This window comes from Peromyscus maniculatus, chromosome 20, assembly GCF_049852395.1.
Source record: "Peromyscus maniculatus bairdii isolate BWxNUB_F1_BW_parent chromosome 20, HU_Pman_BW_mat_3.1, whole genome shotgun sequence".
Taxonomy (NCBI): domain Eukaryota; kingdom Metazoa; phylum Chordata; class Mammalia; order Rodentia; family Cricetidae; genus Peromyscus; species Peromyscus maniculatus.
Genome location: NC_134871.1, coordinates 22,955,443 through 22,978,045, shown reverse-complemented (window position 1 = coordinate 22,978,045; position 22,603 = coordinate 22,955,443). Strand labels below are relative to the sequence as shown.

At 42.7% G+C, this 22,603-nt stretch overlaps 1 protein-coding gene across 50 annotated transcripts in view; it reads left to right on the top strand.

Annotated features, from left to right (window-relative positions):
- The window catches only part of Rims2 (regulating synaptic membrane exocytosis 2), a 491,805-nt gene extending 470,182 nt beyond the window's left edge, over window positions 1-21,623 (top strand). For all 50 annotated transcript variants that reach the window (XM_042265269.2, XM_042265264.2, XM_042265278.2 and 47 more), the window contains 5 exons: window positions 12,527-12,668; window positions 16,444-16,556; window positions 16,847-16,948; window positions 18,238-18,377; window positions 18,797-21,623. In XM_042265269.2, the coding sequence (XP_042121203.1) occupies window positions 12,527-12,668; window positions 16,444-16,556; window positions 16,847-16,948; window positions 18,238-18,377; window positions 18,797-19,015 (716 nt within the window). In that variant the 3' untranslated portion in view covers window positions 19,016-21,623. The remainder of the gene's footprint in view (window positions 1-12,526; window positions 12,669-16,443; window positions 16,557-16,846; window positions 16,949-18,237; window positions 18,378-18,796) is intronic.
- Window positions 21,624-22,603: the final 980 nt, after the last annotated feature.

Sequence of the window (22,603 nt, the reverse complement as noted above, 5' to 3'; positions counted from 1 at the left end):
GCATTCCACTGCTCTCCTAACCCCAGTACCAAAGTCAAGATTCCTCCAAACAAAAGCATTGTCAGGCCTTTCACAGAAATACCCCCGTTCCTGGTACCAACTTCTATCTTAGTTAGGGTTTCTATTGCTGTCAAGAGACACAATGACCATGGCAACTCTTATAAAGGAAAACGTTTAATTGAGGAAGTAGCCTATGGTTTCAGAGGTTTAGTCCATTAACATCATGATGGGGAGCATGGTAGCTGGGAGTATGGCGACATGCAGGCAGACATGGTGCTGGAAAGGTAGTTGAGATTCTTACATCTTGACGTACAGGCAACAGGAAGTGGTCTCAGACACTGGGCGTGGCTTGAGCATATGTGAGACCTCAAAGCCCACCTCCACAGTGACACACTTCCTCCAACAAGACCACACCTACTCCAACAAGACCACACCTACCAATAGTGCCACTCCCTTTGGGGACTATTTTATATATTTTTTCAAAATATAGCTATTGTGGACCTTTTTATAGATACCATTTTCCTTGCATTATAATTTTATATGAAAAATCATTTTATTGGACAAGTAAATCGTATTTAAAAGTAACACAATTTTTGTATTAGATTTGTACTTAAAGCACACAAAGTAAAGCAAGATATTTTGGTGGTTAAAAAAAACATAAATGGGTGAACACTTCAACTCACATTTAACCTAAGAATTAGCATCTTTCATTATCTTAAGTTCAAAGAGCGCCCTTAAACCAGTGATCCTCAGCCTTCCTAATGCTGTGACCCTTTAATACAGTTCTTCAAGTTGTGGTGACCCCAACCATAAAATTATTTGTTGCTACTTCATAACTGTAATTTTGCTACTGTTACAGATTGTCATGTAAATATCTGTGTTTTCTGGTGGCCTTGGACAACCCCTGTAAAAGAGTCATTCGGCCCCTAGAGGGGTTACGACCCATAGATTGAGAAACACTGCCTTAAAGTAATTGGAATCTTAAATGTACAAGTCAAAGTAGACCCCAGTTTGCCTTCATACTTCACTAGATTCATTAAATCAAGGCCAGCAATGGGACATCGTTTCTTTGTGGAGACATTTTGTAATACGATGGCTTACAGAAGAAACTGGCTAGGAAGTTGTCATGGCAACCACCCCATCACTATCCAGGACTGTATCCACCCAGTGAAAATGCTCTCTGCTGTGATATGCTAGGCCATTATTATGGCTTAAAGAAGACCATTCTGTATTTTTTCTACCTCATGTTGTACTGGCTTTTGACTGGGGAGGAAGGAGATTTACCAACTGCCGTGTATTTATAAGGTGAGGTATTTAAAGAAAATGCTAACATAAAACAATAGTTTCGGTTTTAGTTTTGGAATATTTCTCTTTTTGAAATCTGGAAATAAAAATGGGAACTGTGTGTGTGTGTGTGTGTGTGTGTGTGTGTGTGTGTGTGTGTGTGTGTGTGTGTAAATAATGGTTTTGCAGAGACTTTTCCCCAAATCTCTGGAGTCCTCTAGGCCTCACATGGATCTAAAGACAGCCAGAGACGCCTCTTCCCTTTCTTGCCCTCCTCATTCCTACCTCCCATGGCCGCTTCAGTTTTTTCAGTGGCCGGCTCTCTCTCGTGCTCTGTTGCCCAGAGCATATGTCCAGTGAACAATGGTAGCAAGTAATCTCTGGCTTCATGCATTGCAGCTCCACCATTCTGTAAACTGCGCCTTTCTCAGTCCCAATCCCCGAATTCCAGAGAAGAGATTTCACTGCCGCTTTAGTCTTGTCTAATATATCCAGAGGCCAGGGCCTTGTGTGGCTCACACTAGTAATGTGCTTCTGTGAACAGGTGATAAGGGGCACAGTTGTGACCTTCTCTGACATCCCCCCAAGAACATGCTTTTGTCTGGATAATATCTTGATTTAGGTTTTATTTCATGAAACTAAAACACAAGGAAAATTATTTGGCTATTTAAAATAGGTCAGTTGGTAGCACCTATTCCCTTAGGGATTTGTAGATCGGTGGCCGCATGAACACATAGATCCTCAAGGCAGAAGAGGAACAGGAGAGGGCTGAGAACTGGGGAGGGCCCATCCACAGAAAATGGCCGAAGAGTCGTTTTGGGCAGTGGCAAGCTGACTGAATTCCAGGTTGGCACGATGACTTGTTTTTGTACTCAACACAATCATAAACTTGGTTTGTGCCATAAAACCCTTAAACTTTAAAATATTGGCAGCAAAACTTAAGAGTGTCAACATTATTCGGGACAAACAAACACATTTATTGACCAGATCTGACCCAGAGAACATAGTTTTCAACTTCCACCAAGGAAATTTGCTCCCTTCCCAGCAGTTCTCTGTTCTGTTTCTTCTCATTCTCGTTGACAGCTCAGCTGTTTGGAACCAATGAGCTTATCTCTGAAACCTCTGATAATATCACCACCACCTGCTCTCGCTGCTTTCAGGGGCCAATCCAGTTTCTTTGCCTCTAGAGCAGTGGTTCTCAACCTGTGGGTGTTGACCCCTTTTGGTCAACTGACCCTTTCATAGTGGTTACCTAAGAACATGGGGAAACACAGATATTTACACTGTAATTCATAGCAGTAGCAAATTTACAATTACAAAGTAACAACAAAAAAAATTTATGGCTGGGGTCACCACAACATGAAGAACTGCATCAGAGTCACAGTGTTAGGAAAATTGAGAACCACTGGTATAGAGCAAACCAGATTCTCTTTTTTCTAAAGAGAGCCTTTATCCTGATGTTCCAAGTCCTTCCAAATCTAACTACTAAATTTATAAGACTAAGGCGCCTTGCTCCAGAGTTTTGTTGATACCTTACTGTTCTTCCTCTACTGCTGTGTGTATGTCTTATTGCTCATGGGTGCTCAGTTCACATCCCATCTACCATGAGGTCTTCTCTAAAACACAGGGGTTTCCCTAGGCGGAGGAAAACTTGGATGGACCTAGATTTGAAATAGTAATTCCACCTCTGCCTAGTTAACAGCATAAGTAAGAAACTTCACTTCTTCTAGTTTAGCTTATTTTTATGTGCAAAGTCTATAATAATATATATCTTGGAGTAATATTGAGATTTAATGTTATTATGTTAACCTTCTCATTGCAACTATTTAAAATATTTTGCTCTTCTCTGAACCTAGATCTGTGTTATCCAGTACATGAGGCACTAGCCTGACTTCAAGTGCTCAGTAGCGCCTTGTATCTAGTGATGACCTTATTGGATGCTGCTCCATCATCGAGCATTTCCATCATTGACAGAAAGCTGTGCAGTCCTGGTGATGTAAGGCCACTCATGCAGAACTCAGAGTATGCTGCTCTGGGGCATCACCATTTGTTTACTAGCCTACCTCACTACTAAATAAAAACCTTGTGTAGGTGGGAATTATATGATTATGTGTTACATATATATGTAACATATATATACATATGTATTTTATATATATACATATATATATATGTATATATATATAGTGTGTGTGTGTGTGTGTAACATACCCTTTACATTCTATCCCTAGCAAGCACAAAAATACGGATGTAAATGGAGACATGACCAAGGTTCCTTTCTTTTTTGGTTTAGTTTTTTGGTTTGGTTTTGGTTGGTTTTGGTTTTTCCAGACAGGGTTTCTCTGTGTAACAGCCCTGCCTGTCCTGGAACTCGTTCTGTAGACCAGGCTGGCCTCGAACTCACAGAGATCCTCCTGTGCTAGGATTAAAGTCATTGCCACAGGCCTGGCCCAAGTTTGCTTTCTGTGTGCTTATCAGGACGTGAAAGGATACTGTTAGAGGTGAAGGGAGCACTGATGAATCCAGAAACTTTGGATTCTTATAGGTGCAAGAATGCTTGAATGTCACACTTTCTCTATACTGTACTAGGAATTATCATCATATAAACTGGAGTACACTTTTTATTAAATTAGAAATGGAACATGTTCGAGATATCTGTTATTTAGAAAACATTCAACATAAATCAGACAGGCAGAAAAACTATTTGCTGAATAAAAATTGGATTAGTCCTAGGACTAGAGGCTAGATATGATGCCACAACCATGCTGCAGAATCCGCCCTGCATGCATTGCTGCTTGTCACCTACGTCACCGCTTGCCCGTGAGTCACTGTGTACACATGACCTGCTCCTAGAAATCAGCCAGTCTGGCCAGCAGCCTTGTTAGACTGAAAGCCTCTGGTATCCGCTTCTTGAACTTGGCGACTTGAGATGTGACATTGGTGGCAGCAAACTGTAGCCACGTGCTTATGCCTTGATTGCAGAGCACGTGGAAACGTGACGTATGACAATGTTAACTTCTGCAGCTGAAGAGTGGAATGGTTTTCTTAGAAAATTGGCAACACAAAAAACTTAACAAATATCACTTGATTGTTGAAAATGGCTACCAGTGGCTGAAAGGCCAGCTGTTGTACTCAGTGTAATTACCTTTTATTTTTATGGCTTTAAATTTTTTTTTTAATTTTTAGTTTGCTATTTAGTTGTTTTCATCTTCATTGAGTGTGAGCAGTCAAGAAAGGGAAATGTGCAGATGAAATCTAAGGTAAATAACATGGCTTTCTTATATTTTAAATTTGCTGCAAATTTGCCCCCCAACTCTCCATACACACTGTTATTTTTGCACATAGCAATAGCAATCCCTTCTCAGAAAAAAACTACCTTAAACTCCCATCCACTTACTGTTTCGTTCTAGAGCCTTTGTGTGGCATGCAGTTCTTTTTCTCATTAAGAGATGATTCTTCAATTTATGATGACATTTAAGAATAAGAACCACCTACCTAAAAGACCCCGTTTAAGGTCGTGACAGGTCCGAGAGACTGAAAGTCCCCACTTAGAATGAGAACCAGCAGCAGTGGCAACAGAGGCCATCAGCTGTGGGAGCCATGGAGTCCTTGTTGACGGGGGCAGCTGAACCCAGCAGCCAGCCGAGAGCACAGTCTGCAGCCCTGCTCCGTCCCCACAATTACCTCCTCCTCCTTAGCTCTCCAGGGCTCTGGCTCCAGAAGTTTTCCGTGGTGAAGCACAGTGCTCCTCCTGCCTCTTGCTAATGCAGGTCTAGAAACTTCATTTCTTATCTTGGGATTGAATGAAATTACATAAAGTGGGCTGGTAATTTTTTCATATTTTTCTTTCAGAAATTCAGTTTAATTCTGTTTTTCCAGTTACTTTCAAATGTGACCTGCCCCTCTCCCAGAAGTGAGTTTGGATGAGGAGGTGACCACTGGCCTATTTGCCAGAAGCTCGCTCCCTCGATGTATAGTAGGACTGTAGTAACTTAAGAAGAGCGAGCTGAAGTTAGACTAATTTGGGCAATTTCACATGCAATTTGAGTCATTTCCGAATAAAGGTTTGTGTATCATTTTACAGCTTTAGAGGCCGGTATGTATAGTATCTAATCTTACACATCACTGTTAATTAAACACCACTTACAAGTCATGTACTCATGGCATAAGCTAAGGATCATCCAAGATCTACAGATAAGAATGCTAGCTTTCTGAGACCTAAGTTCCCTGTCCATAGTTGGTAAATACTTCAGTGGAAACCTGAATGGTCACATCTAGGATGTAACATCGAAGATCACTCACAGCATGTGGGGCAGTGCCGAGGACACCCAGTGAGAGTCCTCAGGGCCTGGGTGCTGTTTCCCATTCTCTACATTCTTCATTGTAGAGAGCCTGGCATGACTAATGTTAAGAAAAAAAGCCCAGAAGTATGGTACCAACTCTCTTAGTGGTTTAACTTTGGATCAGGAGCTGATGGTTTCCAGTGGTCCGGAACAGCAACATCAGAGAGAAGATGAAAATCCCATAAAACTGGCAAGTGAAAACAGAGAGAACGCACCAGGAGGAAGACTTTCTAGGTTTAATTGTGTTGAGAATATCAAAATAAATTTACTGTTAAGGAAAGAAGAGTAGAATGGTCATACTACTAAGCCACATGAGGTGTCGTTATCTTGGCTTTATTTCTTGTTAAAAATTAGTATTAATAATTATAGGACTTCACAAAGAAGGATGTTCTAGTCCTCTGTTGTGATTCTGTTAAGATCAATCCATGTGAGTCTATTTAATGGGTAATGGGGATTTATTAAGATACAAATTGAGGAAGTACAGTCACGAATCCAGAACGGAGGAGACATCTGCAGTCGTCCTCTGATCTGACGGGAGCCAATCCACCTGGCCTTTCGATCAGACCAGGAAGCAGGCAGCAGGGAGAAGGAGCTCGTGACCCTTCTCCTTTTCCTTTTAAGAGGTCCTGTACAATGGCAAGAAGCACCACCTCCTTCGGGCCCCATAGCCCAAGGTCATGGGCGGAACAAATACCACTACAGATCCCTTTGTTTTATAGATGACTTAAGACACAAAAAAGGTCAGGGCCCTTTTCAGCTGTTCATGGTGGTGACGCCACAATTTTGGGTTTGTTTGTTTATAATATATAAAGTGCTCTTTGACTGCCAGGGCATCATTTGGTGAAAATCCCCACCTGTTGGTGTGGGTGGGTCTAAAGTGACATGCCCAGAGATTGAAATGAGTAGGTGTTATAGGGAGTAACTGCCTCTAACACAAATTTCTACTCTATCCTAAGTGTATGTTGTCACTGTGCTCGTGAGGTCAAAGGTTAGTGAGCTAGCAATGACACTGACATTTTCCCAGCTTTTATGAGTGAACAAAAGTGCGTGAATGATCAGAATCCCAACACTACCCATAAAACAGTTTTTTTAAACTTATCTGAACATTCAAGGAGAAAGTTAATGAGGTTTCAAGTCATTGGTTAATTGGAAGTTAAAAATCAAATATTTTATCAAATAAAAGCACAAAATACCGAGTGAAGATGGAATCTGACCCACTTTGAGAAACAGGGGTAGGCTTTGACGTTCTCAAGAGTGAAACTAAAATATGTATTGTTTGCCTGCTGTGGACTTGGCCCGTTTTTTTTATATAGAAGGTAATTGTAATAGTAAACATATTGCGCTGTTATAAAGACTGGAGCTCTGAAGACTTTATATCTAGAAGGTCCTTCATAGTTCCAAGTCAAAATGACAGTAGTTCCACCTTCCTTTTTTAATTTTGAATTTAGCAGTTGAGTTTTGTCCCAGTTTTAAGCCTCTTCTTTTATGCTGTCATGTGTGTGTCTGTCAGAATAAGTTTAGTTGGATTCTAATGACAGCCAGAAATACATGAATGACTTTACACAAAAGAAGCCATGTCTGCAATGGGATACATGTTGTATGTGTATGTGGCCGTACATGAATTGTGGTCTGCCCTAAAAATTAAAGACTGTTCCAGTCTTCCAGCCTGCTCCACAAACTCCTTTTCCTACTGATGGCAAGAACATTATGAAGCTGGAATAATTCTGATTACATTGATGAGATTTTCTAGGTGTAAGCAAAGCAGGGTGACTTCTGTGCATCAAAGATTTAAAAGATATCACCATGAAACTGAGCTTGGTATCATATGTCAAGCCTAGTCTTGGGTGGGGCAGTAAGAAAGTCTCCCAGGTCAATAGCGATGAGCACATTTTTATTTTCATTGTCAAGCCCCTTGAAGAGTTTCCTGATATTGGGAAAACTGGCATTTGAGTTTTTAATCAAGTGGTTTTCCTTGAATACAGGAAGTGTCATGTAAATGAGTCATGAGATTCAGCAGAGAAGAAAGGCAAGGCTGCCTCCTGTGTGCTGCCTTCTCCCTGTGGTGTTTGGCAGTTGAACTTGATTTTGACCTGCAGGCATCTTCCCCAAATGCTTAAAATACTGGATGCTCATGAGTGGTTTAAGGGCTCCACCACAACCCAGCCTGGGCTTTAGGTACCGGTTTGCTGCTTGGTCTTGTTTAGTATACTGTGCATATAAGTATATGTGCATGTGCACAGGTGTTCACTTTTAAAAAGCACACCTAAATTCACAACTATTTGGTTGGTCTACCCCCACAATCATAATAAAATGGTTTTACGTATGTTCCATTTAAAAATGCATCTGAGAAAAGAATCAGATGTTCTGTCTGCATCTTCTGCTGCTCTAACAGTTGGCACCCAACACCAGCATCTACTCACTAGATCTTAGCCTAGCACAGGATGATCACATGTGACATCACAGAGATCACGACACTGCCTGAGCTCTTGCCAGTGGCTCTGCTTCCAGGGGCATTCGTGTTGGTGGCAGAATCGAGTTCCTTGGAGGTATAGGACTCCAGTCAAGTTTTCTTGCCACTTGTCAGCCAGATCTCACTCTCAGCAGCTTCTGGTGGCTGCGATGTCCTTTACATGTGTTTTTTTCCATCCTCAAGCCAGCAAAGGTAGAAAGGATCGTTCTGGTGATTCTGGTGTCTCTGATTTCCTCTTCTGAAGCCAGCCAGAGACAGCATTCTGCTTTTAAAGACCAGGAGCGGCTATGTTGGCCCATCAGATAATCTCCCTGCCTTTAAACAATTAGCAAAATCCCTTTTGCCGTATAAAGTAACATGGTCATCAGGACCAGCATAGAATTCTGCCTGGCTCACTTGTACTTACTCTCACAGATCTTCACACTCACATGGATTCAGTTTTTAGGTTGCATAGCAACATAACATTTGTAGCATTACACATGAATCACCATAATGCATTATATTTAAGTTAAATTGCATTTATTGTGAATTGACATAAAGATTTTTATGATGCTGCAAATTTATAAATAAGTCTATAAATGTTTCAGATAATGGAATATGTAAAATGACAAGTTTTTAAGGGCTACTGTAAGTAGTTATTTAGCTAGGAACTTATGATTCTTTGACAGTAGCATACCCCCTCAACACAGGGCTGTTAATCGTGGCCTTTTGTGCACTAATGAGACAATCACAGACTTTAAAGATAAAAGATGCCAAGGCTCATGTGCTCCCCTCTCCCTGCCCTTTTCATAGACAGCTAGCCCCAGACTCAGAGAGGGACTATGACTTAGAAGGCCACACAGCTAGCTAGTTAGTGGTCAGGACCAGTCCGAATGTGTTCCCTTCTTCCCTGTCTGGATCTTATACCGGTGCCTTGGTTGAAGGCTTGCTGTGTTTCGGGTACTCTTCCAGGTACTTTAGATGTGTGTTCTCTTTAGCGCTCACCAAAGTCCCGCCAGTTACGTCTTTTTATCTCACAATTTGAGAATAGGGTGTGACTTGCTCGGTGCCATCAGTAAGTTAAGAGTAGAGAAGCAGTTTGACACCAGAGCCTAACTGGTTTGAGGCTCCTGCTTCTTCCCAGGCCACCAGGCTACTTCTAAAGGGCCCTTTGCATCACCTCTACCCAGGCAGTTAGTTATGTTCTAACAATAAGTTAGTGAATAACAGAGAACGTGGAGTCTGGCAGCCGAGCACACATTCCGGTCCTGACACTCACTGTGTGCCTTCAGGGAATCTTGTGATCCGCTGGGCCTCTGCGCTTCGTCTGTACAAGTGGGAATTTTCAGACCTATGAAGAGATGATGTGAGTAAAGCGGTTGTGGACAGAAGGGTTGCGAGCTCTTTTTAAAATGTTGTTATTCTTAGCCAAGTGGGGTCTGGTTCCCATCACCCATTAACAGCGTATTTTCCAGTCACTTTTGCTCAATAGCATCAGATTAAAGAGAAGATAGATTTTGGAATTGCTGCGCTGTGTCCTGAGATCTTTAAGAATGAAGGTCCTTTATCCTTGGATAACCTCGGTTCCTCCATGCCATTCCCTTGTATATATCTAGATCCTCATCTAGATGCCGCTGAAGTGTGTCTCAAGTGATGGTAGTTGTTCCCCTGGGGCAGGTACTGAAAGGAAATGAACCTCGAAGCAGGAACTCAGCCCTCAGGTTAGCCTAACGTTTCGTGATTGCTGAGAAAAACCACAATACTGCTTTGTGATGTAGCTATTTGACGATCACTCTGAAATAAAATTATAAATCTCAGGGGCTGGGGAGAGGAGAGCAGAGTAGAGGGCTTGCTGCACAGTATGAGGATGGAATTTAAATCCTAAGCAGCCGTGGAAATGCGTGGCGGGCAGACGTGGGGCCCGCCTGTAATCCCGGCAGTCTGAAGAGTAGTCCATCATCACGCTCTGAGTTCAGCTGAGAGACCCTGCCTCAGTGAGTAAGATAGAATGCCGCTAAGGAAGGCCTGCGCTCAGCCTCAGGCTGCCACATGTATGCGCGTGTCTACCTCCACACACATGCCTTAGGTATCAAACGTGCACCGCACGCAGAGACTTGTGCACAGAGGTCATGAGTGTTAGATTGATGGATCCTCCATTCATCTCTGCCGCCTCATCGCTCTTTAACCACCCTTCCTGTGCATGTGTGCATTTGTTTTGTTTTCTATGCCATTTGAAAGTAAAATGCTAATAACAGAAGGTTTTGCATCCAAGTATTTGACATATATCTAATAGTCAGAAAATTCATTATAATACTTATTATAATCCACCTAAAAGTTTAGCAGCTTTCTCATCTAATATCCGATCTGTATTCATATTTCCCTACCTGTCTAAAAATTGCCTTTTAATGATTTTAACATTTAACAAAAATGATTTTGTTAAAAAAGACTTCTTATTTCATTTTGGTTTTACAGACAAGACAAAAACCCATACAACCAGGGTCACTGGCTAACATCTCCTTGCTGTATTTTAATCTACATTACCTTACTTACGCTTTTGTCACGGTGTTAACTTTTTAGGAGACTGGGCCAGTTCTCTTGAGCAATATCCCATATCAGGGTTTTGTCTGGATGCTTTGTTTGTATGTGCTATTTGTCTTGTGACTTTACCGTCTGTATTTTTGAAAACCAGAGACTTGATTAGAAACAGTGAGTACATTTTTGTCCAGAACAACTTGATAGGTGATTCTGTATGCTGCTGAATTCTATGACTTGATTATGATGGTGGTGGCTGTGTATCCCTTAGAAGTTATCTTTTTACTCCCCTAACAGAAGGAGTTTGTGGACTGATCACTTGGCTCATCCATGTTTTATCATGGTCTAACTTTTGATGGTAGCCTCCAGTGGCAAGCCATGCATTATCACTTATCCCACAGGAGGCTACAAATCTTTTCAATTTTTTAACTTTGTCTCTACTCAAGCGTTTCATGGGGAAGCAAACATCCACATCTTGGTGAGCAGAGTCATCGCGTCAGTAGCAGCAACATTTCTCTGATGAAGAGCTTTCTGGAATCATTGAGGAAGCCCTATGTTTTCTTATCATTTATCAGTACATGTTTGCTGCTCACCCACAATACAGCTTTTGTTTAGCTGTAAATCGGTCATGATGTGTATTTTGTGTCTACTCTAAAGCATTTTAATGTGTATCAAAACTGGAAATGGGTGAAATGTAAAGCAGTGTTTCAAAGTGGAGCAAATATAAGAAGTTTGGTGGAAAGAGTGTCATCCCGTCAGGAGCACCAGCAGCACTGAAAAGAACTTTCTAGTCCCAGCCGCTGGGAGAACGTGTCGCATGGCTGTTCATCTCCAAACGCTAATGGCTTTCGCAGCCAGTGTGAATAAAGTAGACCTGCCAAGAAGCAATGAGTGCAGCTGTGGTGCTATTCTCCCAGCTCCATATTCCAGTGCGCCGGGCTCCTCACAGCTGTGGTATTCTCCTCCCAGCTCCATATTCCAGTGTGCCGGGCTCCTCACAGCTTTGGCTCTTTCCTGGATACCCTACTTCCCAGCGCTCCTTCGGCCACGGCCCTTCCCTCTCCACACGTGGTCACTCCTGCTTTGCTCCTTTGTCCATGCACTTTCTCTTGCCCCAGACACGCTCTTCTTTTCTGGAGGCCCTGTTGGCCCTTCTTCCAAGCCCAGCTCCAGTGCTGCTCCCTCTCCGGAGCCCTAATCTCTCCAGCTAGATGCTTCGCTCAGTCCTGCCCCGCTTGTCTCCTTCCTCAGGGCTGCTCCTCTGGTGGCCTTCTGGGAGAAGACTCTACTAGGTGCAACCACCTTAGAGATGACCGTCCAAGGCCAAAAACTGAAGAGGTCCTTCACGTGACACTTCAGGAATTTTATATTACACAATCATTCTGGAAGTTACCAACAGAATCAAAACTGCCTTCAAATAGAGTTACCCCTTTTGTGTAGATTCCTTTACCTTTTCATAGCAGTTACCCTAAATTTTTTTTATAAAGTTAAAGCTAAAAATTGAGTATCCCTCACCATCTGGTTCTTTGTAAGCAATATGAAGGCCTGTTTCTTTAATTAAGACAAAAGAAATGGGCGAAAAGGTGAGCATAAATTAATTTTGCATTTAGAAGTTACAATGAAAAACAAGAGGCATAAATTGATATGGTAATTTAAGTATTGCAATGAAAACAAAGCGTATTTTATTATCCTCAGTTTGAACCTTTTTGTTTCTTATGTTAATGATTTGAACACTGTTTTAAGTGGAAATAAACAATGGAACTTTGTGCTGCTCACTCAGGGAGACACTGTTTAGAAGTGTTTAAAATACCTTTTCTCTGTGTCTCCTTAAGAACTCTGTCTCCGGGTGCTAGCCGGCCTGTTCTGTAGCCAGGCCTCGATGACAGACTGTGATGCCTTTGGATTTCTGTCTCCGCAGAAGCAGGAGGTAAAAAGCTACGGAGCACGGTCCAGAGAAGCACAGAAACCGGCCTGGCAGTGGAGATGAGGAACTGGATGACGCGGCAGGCCAGCCGGGAGTCCACGGACGGCAGCATGAACAGCTACAGCTCGGAAGGAAAGTGAGTGAGGCCTCGGCCATGCCTACTCACACAAGAGCTGGCTCACACAAGAACTAGCTCACACAAGAGCTGATTCACACAAGAACTGGCTCACACAAGAGCTGGTTCACACAAGAGCTGGTTCGCACAAGAACTGGCTCACACGAGAGCTGGCTCACATAAGAGCTGGTTCACACAAGAGCTGGTTCACACAAGAGCTGTCTCACACAAGAGCTGGTTCACACAAGAACTGGCTCACACAAGAGCTGGTTCACACAAGAGCTGGCTCACACAAGAGCTGGTTCACACAAGAGCTGGCTCACAGGATCGATTCCCAGGCCCTTTCCATCTAACCTGGCTGAGTCCTGAGAACTTGTTTCACCCTCCACTGAGCAATTGATGTATCAGGCTTTTTATTTTAAATGAAATAGCTTGGGGGAGATAAAGTGTTTTACTTTCATGACAAGATGCTACGATGTGACTCTCAATATTACCTACAGATAAAATAGTTTGTCCAAGCTTAAAATAATAAACAAAATCACAGAAATAATAAGCATACATGTCACACCATGTAGGCAATATTAGTTTTTAAAATCTTTAATCCCAGCACTCGGGAGGCAGAGCCAGAAGGATCTCTGTGAGTTTGAGGCCAGTCTGGGCTACAGAGTGAGATGCAGGACAGGTACCAAAACTACACAGAGAAACCCTGTCGGAAAAAAAAAAAAAATCTTCGATCTTGGGGCTGGAGAGATGGCTCAGAAGTTAAGAGTACTGATTGCCGCTCTTCCAAAGATTGGGTTTGATTCCCAGTGCCCACATACAGGCTCACAACTGTAACCACAGTTCTAGATCAGATGCCTCTTCTGGCCTCCTCGGGCACTGCATGCACACTATGCACAGACTTACATACAGGCAAAACACCCAGACACATAAAATAAAAGAATTAAAAAGTAATTTTTAATGTAAAAAAATCTTAGATCTGTTGAAGAGATGCTATTGAAAAATTTATGCACTGAAAGTTATATAATTTATCTTAATTATGTGAAACAATAATCAGAAGAAAATAGCAACAAGAAGTTGGTGAGCCTTTTTCTCTACGTAGCTTTTCTTTCAATCCACTACTATAAGACACTTGGAAAGGTTTGTAAGCATGGGGTGGCCCTGTCTCCAGAAAGCAGCTGTATTTAGTGACTTCTGATCGTACATGAGACCAAAGGTGTCAGGAGAGGAAAGCAAGGCTCAGGGCCTTGCTCTGTCATCGCCATGGAAGTGTTCCATGTTTAGACACGTGTAGCCAATTCAGACTCGAAGCCGTAGGAAATTTTTTTCTTACCGTTAATTACATACCCTGATGATATTTTGTTCAACGTCATTCTGTAAATAAAGGAGAGGTACATAATCCTGCAGTTTTTAAATAGGGGTGTATAAACAGGTTGAATTTTTGAAGTGAAGGGAAAGAAATAGATTTACTGATCGTTAAGAAAGTGTGAAGGAAGTGAAGAGCTGAGTCACAGGTGAGTGTGGCAGTGGTTCAGTCACAGGCATGTGACACGCTCCATACACTGGACAAAAGAAATGTGTTCTTTCTGAAAGGAAAGTGAAAATAAATGTGCTCTGAGCATGGTCTGTGTGAACATTGCATGGGCTATAAAAATGTTGACCGCATGGTCCCCACACACACGTTTATAGTCTAGTTAGAAAGCTGCCAGGGATATAAATGTTTCAAGGATGACTTCCACTTCAAATGTTTACCATCTTATTGGAGAAATAACTTGAATACTCATAAATTCATTCAACAAATATTCACAGCAAAGTCTGCTGTGAGTTGGGTGTGAGCCATACAAGAGAAGCAAATCAAAAGTTAAGACAGTGGGTTTAGGAATCATAAGATCCAAGATAGCAAGAGAAGACCAAAGTTCTCATCTTGATTTCTGGCACTCTAGATTTTTGGGTAAATTACTTCATTCTTCTAACATGAAGGTGAATCACTAAGGGTGCAGATATCCATTGTTTATAGGAATCTAGGCTATAAGAGCTGGAGTCTAGCACCAACAAGAGACAAAACTACCTCCACTCAAAGACAAGACAAACTTCATCAGAAACTTTAATTTATAAGGAAAACAATAGGGCTGGAGAGGTGGCTCAGCCATTCAAGGCTAGGCTCACAACCAAAAATAAGGAAAACAATAAAATACACAATAAATTGGATAGTGTAAGTGATGAGGGTGAAATAAGGCAAGAAAAATAAATGAGAGAGGTCAACTAAATAGTCCCATAAGACCTGATTTCAGGACCCTTTGTCTTTTATGTACATGGGCCATCTCTGAAGAAATAAACCCACTTACTTCCTTAGTTTTTAATTTTTATTACATTTTAGTATTTTTTTTTGTGTGTGTGTGTGTGTGTGTGTGTGTGTGTGTGTGTGTATGTGTGTGTGTTTAGGAGATTTCAGTTGGTCAGTTTAGAGTAAGTTAACTTTCAGATGCTCAATAGATATCCTGTTAGCCAACTATGCTGTGGGAATGAATGTGTGTAGCCCAGAAAAGAAGGGTAAGCTAGAGAGGCTCTTGGCTAGACAGCACCAACACAGACAGCACCAAGTTGGCTGGAACTTCCAAGGGAACTCAGACACATGGAAGAGATAATAGGGAAAAGGAGGAGTTTGGGTGTTTAATAGCAGAACGGGCAGAGATTAGAGCATAATGGCAGAAGAGAAGAGAAATCTTTGCAGGGAGCCAGCGTCTCCAGGAAGTGACTGGAAAAGGTTTCTCAGGGGAAAAGGAAGGATGGATTGTGTCGCTGTTCTGTTCACTTCGGTGAGGACAGAACAGTGTGACAGCGGCAGTTACTGCTGCCGTCATTGGCTGACACTGACCGCTGGCCACCGCAGTCATTGGCTGACACTGACCGCTGGCCACCGCAGTCATTGGCTGACACTGACCGCTGACCACCGTAGTCATTGGCTGACACTGACCGCTGGCCACCGCAGTCATTGGCTGACACTGACCGCTGACCACCGTAGTCATTGGCTGACACTGACCGCTGGCCACCGCAGTCATTGGCTGACACTGAGTAGTCATTGGCTGACACTGACCGCTGACCACCGCAGTCATTGGCTGACAATAACTGCCGTAATTATGACACTGAGTAGTCATTGGCTGATGCAGGCTGCTGTAGTCATTGGCTGACTTCTGGTTAGAGAAATTTGGAGACATCTCAACAAATCAACAAAAAGCTGATTAGAGTTTCCAAATAAAATGGAAGAGGGGAATGTGAAGGTCTTTTCCAAGGATTCAGGGGAACAAGTGGGTGGGGGCTGGGGAGGAGAGCGTGGTCAGGAAAAGGGCTGTTTTTCCTTTTGCATGATGAAATGGCAGCATATTTATATGCCAATGGGAATAATCTAGTTTTTTCAACTGTAAAAAAGATAAATAATAGACTCTCTCTTAGTTTAGTTAAGAGGATTAAACTTGGCAAAGCGTGGCGTAGATGAGTGTTCAGTGTATACTGAGCGTGCACAACAGAAATCATCTCCCCTACCTTCCAGACCAAGCAAGAGAAGACACATAACAGAAGCCCACATAGTGTGGCAGGCGCTTCTGGTGCCAGGCGTGGGAAGCTAGAGAATGTAAGACATTCCGAGGGTTGTGGGGGGTGGTGTGGGATGCTGGAGTCTAAGGAGTGTCAGTGATACCTTAGCTGCGCCACACTAGTGAGGCAGGCCAGCAGGAAACCCGAGCTTGCCTGCAAGGAGGGAAGGGTGAGGATTTAATCCTGCATGTCATTCTGTCTTCAGCCTGATTTTCCCTGGTGTCCGCCTGGCCTCCGACAGCCAGTTCAGCGATTTCCTTGATGGCCTGGGCCCTGCTCAGCTAGTGGGCCGCCAGACCCTGGCCACTCCTGCAATGGGTAAGAGTTTCTGTGATTTCATCGTTTTTCCTCTTACATGACTGAAAATCACATTCCTTCAATTTCATGATACTTTTAACAAAATTACCAGCAAGAATAAAGGGTCCCAGATTTTAACAGTAAATATTCTTAGTTTTTTTCTTTTGTGATTTCTGTTTGTCTTTAAAGTAACACACTGCTGAGAACGTTTAAATCTTAAAGAATGAATACATCTGGGGACTGTCTGAAGCCAAGTTCTTTGGTTCACGCTCTCCTCCTCCTTCCTGTGTTTCTTCCCTGTGTCGCACCAGGTGACATCCAGGTGGGGATGATGGACAAAAAAGGACAGTTGGAGGTGGAAATCATTCGGGCTCGAGGCCTTGTTGTCAAACCAGGTTCCAAGACACTGCCAGGTAAATCAGCAGAAAGCATTCCACTGTTATTTCTCATGGTCGGGGTTGCTCTGATGGGAACATTTCCCCTCTCGGCTGCAGCCTTCTTAGTCAAGACGTGAGTGGTAACTGTTACTGTGCTGCTTGGGGATACAGCAGTTCGCATGCACCTGAGGGGGCCGTGCGCGAGTGCTCTCGTGGGTACCCTACGAGGTTTTGAACAGACCTACATGGTTGAGACCCCATCTCTAGAGGAGCCCACTGTCCAGAGTGTGCACTAGAATTTCATTGTCCGGTTAGCTGCTGTTTTATGATACTCTTGAGTTTTCCAGGGACTTCACATTTGTCCCTAGGCATCCTTCAAGCTCTGGAATTAGAATAAAAATAGACTAGCTCCACACAGTCCCATAAGCCTACGAATGCTGCCTACCTAAGACAACGTTCAGTCCTTCCTGCAGCATGTGAGAGGCTGTACCATAACCTGACGCCACACGTTTCATATTGAAACACCATTATAAGTCAAGGTGCTTGGAGCCATAGAAATGGCAGAGTCTGAGTATGCTGTGTGCAGAGATCAGTAGATCCAGTATATAAGGCTGTGAATTCTGAAAGTACTCCTAACCCGGCATCTGTACTGACTTACAATTCTTCATTTCTCTCTCGACTCCTCAGTCCTTGAAGGAATTTTTAAATGAAGTGCATGTTACTGACTGTATCACTTTGAAATTGTGGTATAGAGGTCTTGAGGATAATTGACTCCTTCACCATAATTAATTAATAGCATGAGACATGCAGGAACATGCTTTTCATAAAAGTGTCTGTCATAGAGGCTTTAGTCATAGAATTCCTGCTGAACTGTCTCTCCAAGTTACTTTTGAGCATGCCACCTCAGAGCCCACCCCTGTCTTGTGCTCACACCATTATCAGCTGATAAATGCCTTTGAATGTCGGTGAGCTGTGGGGGTGAACGTAACAGCCTCATTTTAAGCATGTTTAATGAGATCAAAATTTTGGTAATTTAAAGACATTGCCTTTGGATCTCGTTAGGGACCCGAAACATTTTGCCTTTTTAATTCAACATTTAAATCCTTACAAGAGATGGGGAAGGGGAAAGACTCTCAAATCTCAAAGGCCATGTCAACAAACTTAAAACTGCACGGCTGACGAGTGTCCTGTGGTTTTGACACGGAAGGCAGGCCATGGCTGGAGTGCTGCCAGCCAGCTCTCAGGGAAGACGGGCCATTGTTCTTGTCCCCTGTGAACCGGCCAGTTCATAGCTGCAGGCGTCACTGCCTGTCCTCTCTCCCCAGCACCGTACGTCAAGGTGTATCTGTTAGACAACGGAGTCTGCATAGCCAAGAAGAAGACGAAGGTGGCGAGGAAGACCCTGGAGCCCCTGTATCAGCAGCTCTTGTCCTTCGAGGAGAGCCCCCAGGGGAAGGTGTTACAGGTGCGTGCTCAGTGCCGGCCTCTGCTGGGGAAAGGCTTGCCCGAAGCCTGCCCTAGACCTGCTCTCTGTCCTGTTCCTCGTGGCTGAAGTTCTCTGTCACCTGGAAGGCAGTGGCCAGTGCTCGACAGCTGTGTTTGCTGTTGTCCCCATCACAGGGGAATCCCCCCCAGACGTTCAGACCTGGGTTACACACCAGCTTTGCTCCTTGTGTGGCTTCAGACACTGTAGTGAGGTTTTCCTAATGTAACCCTGGCTTCTGGGATTTAAAGGCAACATTGCCATTCATCAGGCTCTGGCACTTGAACTTGACCTTTGACAACAGCACATGAGCTGAACACATTTCACTAGTTTATTATGACTTTGCTTGTCTGTTGTGATGTGTGCGTTTATACTAACATTACTTTTTATTTTGCCAACAGATCATTGTCTGGGGAGATTATGGCCGCATGGACCACAAATCCTTTATGGGAGTGGCACAGATACTTTTAGACGAACTAGAACTATCCAATATGGTGATTGGATGGTTCAAACTCTTCCCGCCTTCCTCCCTAGTAGATCCAACCTTGGCACCTCTGACAAGAAGAGCTTCCCAATCGTCTCTGGAAAGTTCTACTGGACCTTCTTACTCTCGTTCATAGCAACTATAAAACTGTTGTCACAACAACCAGCGATACAGAAACAGGAGAAAATGCACAGGTCGAAACCCCTGGTAACACTGCATGCTTGATGTTGTGTCTTTGGAGCCCACGTCTAGGGATACAAAGCGATCCTGTGTTCTCAGAGGAAGTCGTACACATTGTGCCCTAGCGAAGGCCCTCAGGTCGAAGAGCAGAGCTGTGAAGAACTGTCAGGTTTGGAGTTCAGTGACACTCAGTTCCGGTCCAATCTGAAGCCATGGATTAATCTCAAAGAATCAGTCAGCCCTTTTCAATGGCACCTTTATATTTTTATCGTTTTTCTTCATTTGTCTGACCCCAAAGCCTGTTAGGCCACAGAAATGGAGCTCTACAGCCATTAAGCCACACTACAGGCCAAGAAGCAAAGTCCTAGGAAGCGTCAGGTGAAAAGCAAGAGACCAAAGACGTGGTCAGGAGCAAAGTTGGCCACCGCTCCCAAGGGGGCTCCGGCAGGGAGACTGGTAGACTCTGGGAAGCCCCAGGAGGCATGGCATTCACTAATGCCGAGATGTGTTGGATTCTGAAATCAAAATTCTGGGACTGCACTGTACTGAATGAAATTAAAGAAACTTTTTTTTGCATGGACACAGATTAGCTGAATATTTAAATTATTTTCTCGGGGCTGCAACTTGCAAAAAAAATAATAATAAAATAAAATAAAAATCAGCCATTTTCAACAATTTATATTATTTTTAAAAGTAAATTTCACTAGTGCATGGTTTTAAAATGGGAGAGAATGCAACAGGGTGATACAAAGACACACCATGTTTATTCTTTAATCATAGTCTGTGTTTTGGCAGACATTACAAATGAAAATACTTTCTAGCAGATACTTAAAATCCTCTTTATGTGACAATAAGTATAATATATTCAATTTATTTCCATGTTAAATATACAGATCTTATGAAGTTCACTATGTGCAAATTTTTCACATCTTTCCTCTTCTCTATCTCACTTTTCTTCCCACTTTGAACCTTTGTTTCCTTCTCTCTTCCTGAGTGAACCCCCATACTAAAATACTACAAATCGTTCACCTGGCCCTCTGATGCCCCATATTTGATTCAGAGCACAGATGCGTCTGAATTTATGGATTTCTCAAATCTGTCCGAGAGCTTTCTTTATTTCAAGCATGTTGAAAGGATTTTGCAACATGACTTGGGACATAAGCAAGTCAGCACGTATTTGACAAAGAAGATATTTGAACATTTGCAGTTTATTGTACAGTGCATGGTAATTTTTTTTCACCTTAAAAATTCAGTTTACAGGAAAATCCTAAAATCACGTGGCATTGTAATGTCTAACAAATTTGTTTTTAGCACCAGCATTATTCATACAGGGGGTTAAGTATTATTTGTAGGTCTTAGGTTTTGTTTGTTTTTTAATTTGTTAAAGCAATTTCGTTAGCTGATTTCCATTTACTATGTGAATAGAAACACTGCTAAATATGTGGAGCCCTGAAACACAGGGCTGTTTATTAATTCATTTTTCTGTAGTAAAATTCAATTTTTCACAAATTATATTTCTAAAGAAATATAGTAAACATAAATTTGCAACAATTTTAAAGCTCCAATTTTTAGATGACTCGAAGAACGTCAATATGCCTCTTAACAGTTATTTGACGCCGTCACCAAAAGTCTACATGCAGACCCTCAAGTCAAAACCCCACGTGCGTGCGGTTCACGGGCAGTTTTTACCTTTAGTGACGCTGCAAGGTCCAGTTTCTCTCCAGGTCCCTACTGAGAGGAAATGTCACTGGTCAATGTAACAAACCACTCATCCTTTCTGTTCCTCACATGTGCTTTGATTACACATCCTTAAAGATTGCTTTTATCTCCTTGCAATAATTTTTGAAATCCATCTACATCCCGTTTGTTTAAATGGAGGCCATGCACACACAAAAAAAATATTTTCTTTGTTTCTCTTTTTGAATTCAATGCTGACCATTGAAAACTGTCATGCTTGATATGGTGCAAAAGTTAAAATGAGCTATCACTCAAAATGCCTTCTCTTTATGTGGTGCAACATGAACTACACCAAGACCGTGTCTTGATTTTCTGAGACCTATGGCAGACCCAGGCGAAGGTGAGACAAGAAGGAACATAATGCTATGAGATACTTTCGACACCTGCGTACCAGCAGCGATTTGGTTTAAGAGACCTGTAGCGTCTTTGTTCTCCCTTAGGCTAGACATTCACTATGTTCCTGACACTAAAATGAGTCACAGAATCTTTTCTGCATATTCCTATACAAATTATTTCTAATTTTACTAAGAAAGACATGACTGTGGAATATTTGTACATACTTGTCATTATGCAGTATTTATTTAAAAGTTGGTGTACCTTTTTTTCATTTTCACATGTCTGCACCTCGACTTGTGGTTCCGTCGTGTAAATAGCACATGCCAGTGACCGTTGCTGCCCTGTACATACAATGTTTTCAAGTAAAGGGAATTCCAGTTGGGGAAAAATGGGGGGAGGGCAGATTAGGCCTGTAACAAACACCGACTGATGTCAATCAAATTCATTCTGGTGATGGTATTTAACACTTTAAATAAACCATTTTCTTTACATATGTTGTGCATGGTGCTTCCTGAGATGTCTCCACTGGTATCCCCAAGCCTGCCGCCATTCAGCCTGTGAACTTGCTTATCTTTTTCAGGTGGTAGCACTAATTCTCCTCCTTCCTCATGACATGAATGGGTTTCTGGCTTTACCACACTGCTGTTAGCAGACAGTGTCCATAAAGACTAGGAAGATTTCTGCTGTTATCGTTAAGAGTTGCTAGAGTGCTTTCCAGTTAAATGACTCACAGCTTAGAGTTTATGAGCAGAATGAATGAGATTTTAGAGTTCATCCGGAGAGTTACTGACAGCAGGATTACTGTGTCTTAGTTACTGTTCTATTGTGAAGAGACTCTATGACCAAGGCAACTTGTAGAAGAAAGCATTTAATTGGGGGCTGGCTTAGAGTTTCAGAGGTTTGGTCCACTATCATTATGGTGTAGATCATGGCGGCATGCAGACACTGGAGCAGTATCTGAGATCTAGATTCCCATCTGAAGACAGAAAGAGGGAAAGCAAAACATGCTTGGCCCAGTGTGAGCTTTTGAAACTGCAAAGCCCAACCCCAGTGACACACCTCCTCCAGCAAAGCCACACTTCCTAATCCTTCCCAAACAGTTCCACTAGCTGAGAACAAAGCACTTAAAAATACGAGCCTATGGGCGGCATTCTCATCGAACCACCACACCGAGTCCTGGTCCCTGGGTGAAGATGACAAGCCAAGTCATCATCCCACTGATTCATTTCCATTGCAGAGTCTCTTCAGCTTTGTGAGGGGCCGGGGATTATTTCCAGTTGTGGAGACGCATAGGAACATGACCTAACAATGTGTCCGAAGACTGGCTTACACTGTGTTAGTGTAAGTGGATGAGACTATCACCACATCCTTCCATGGCAGTTCCTGAAACCCAAAGCAAGACAACCCCAGAAGAGTTGCCATCGGGTTGTCCATAGGCTCTGAAATCGGGTACTAGTTGGGGTTCACATTC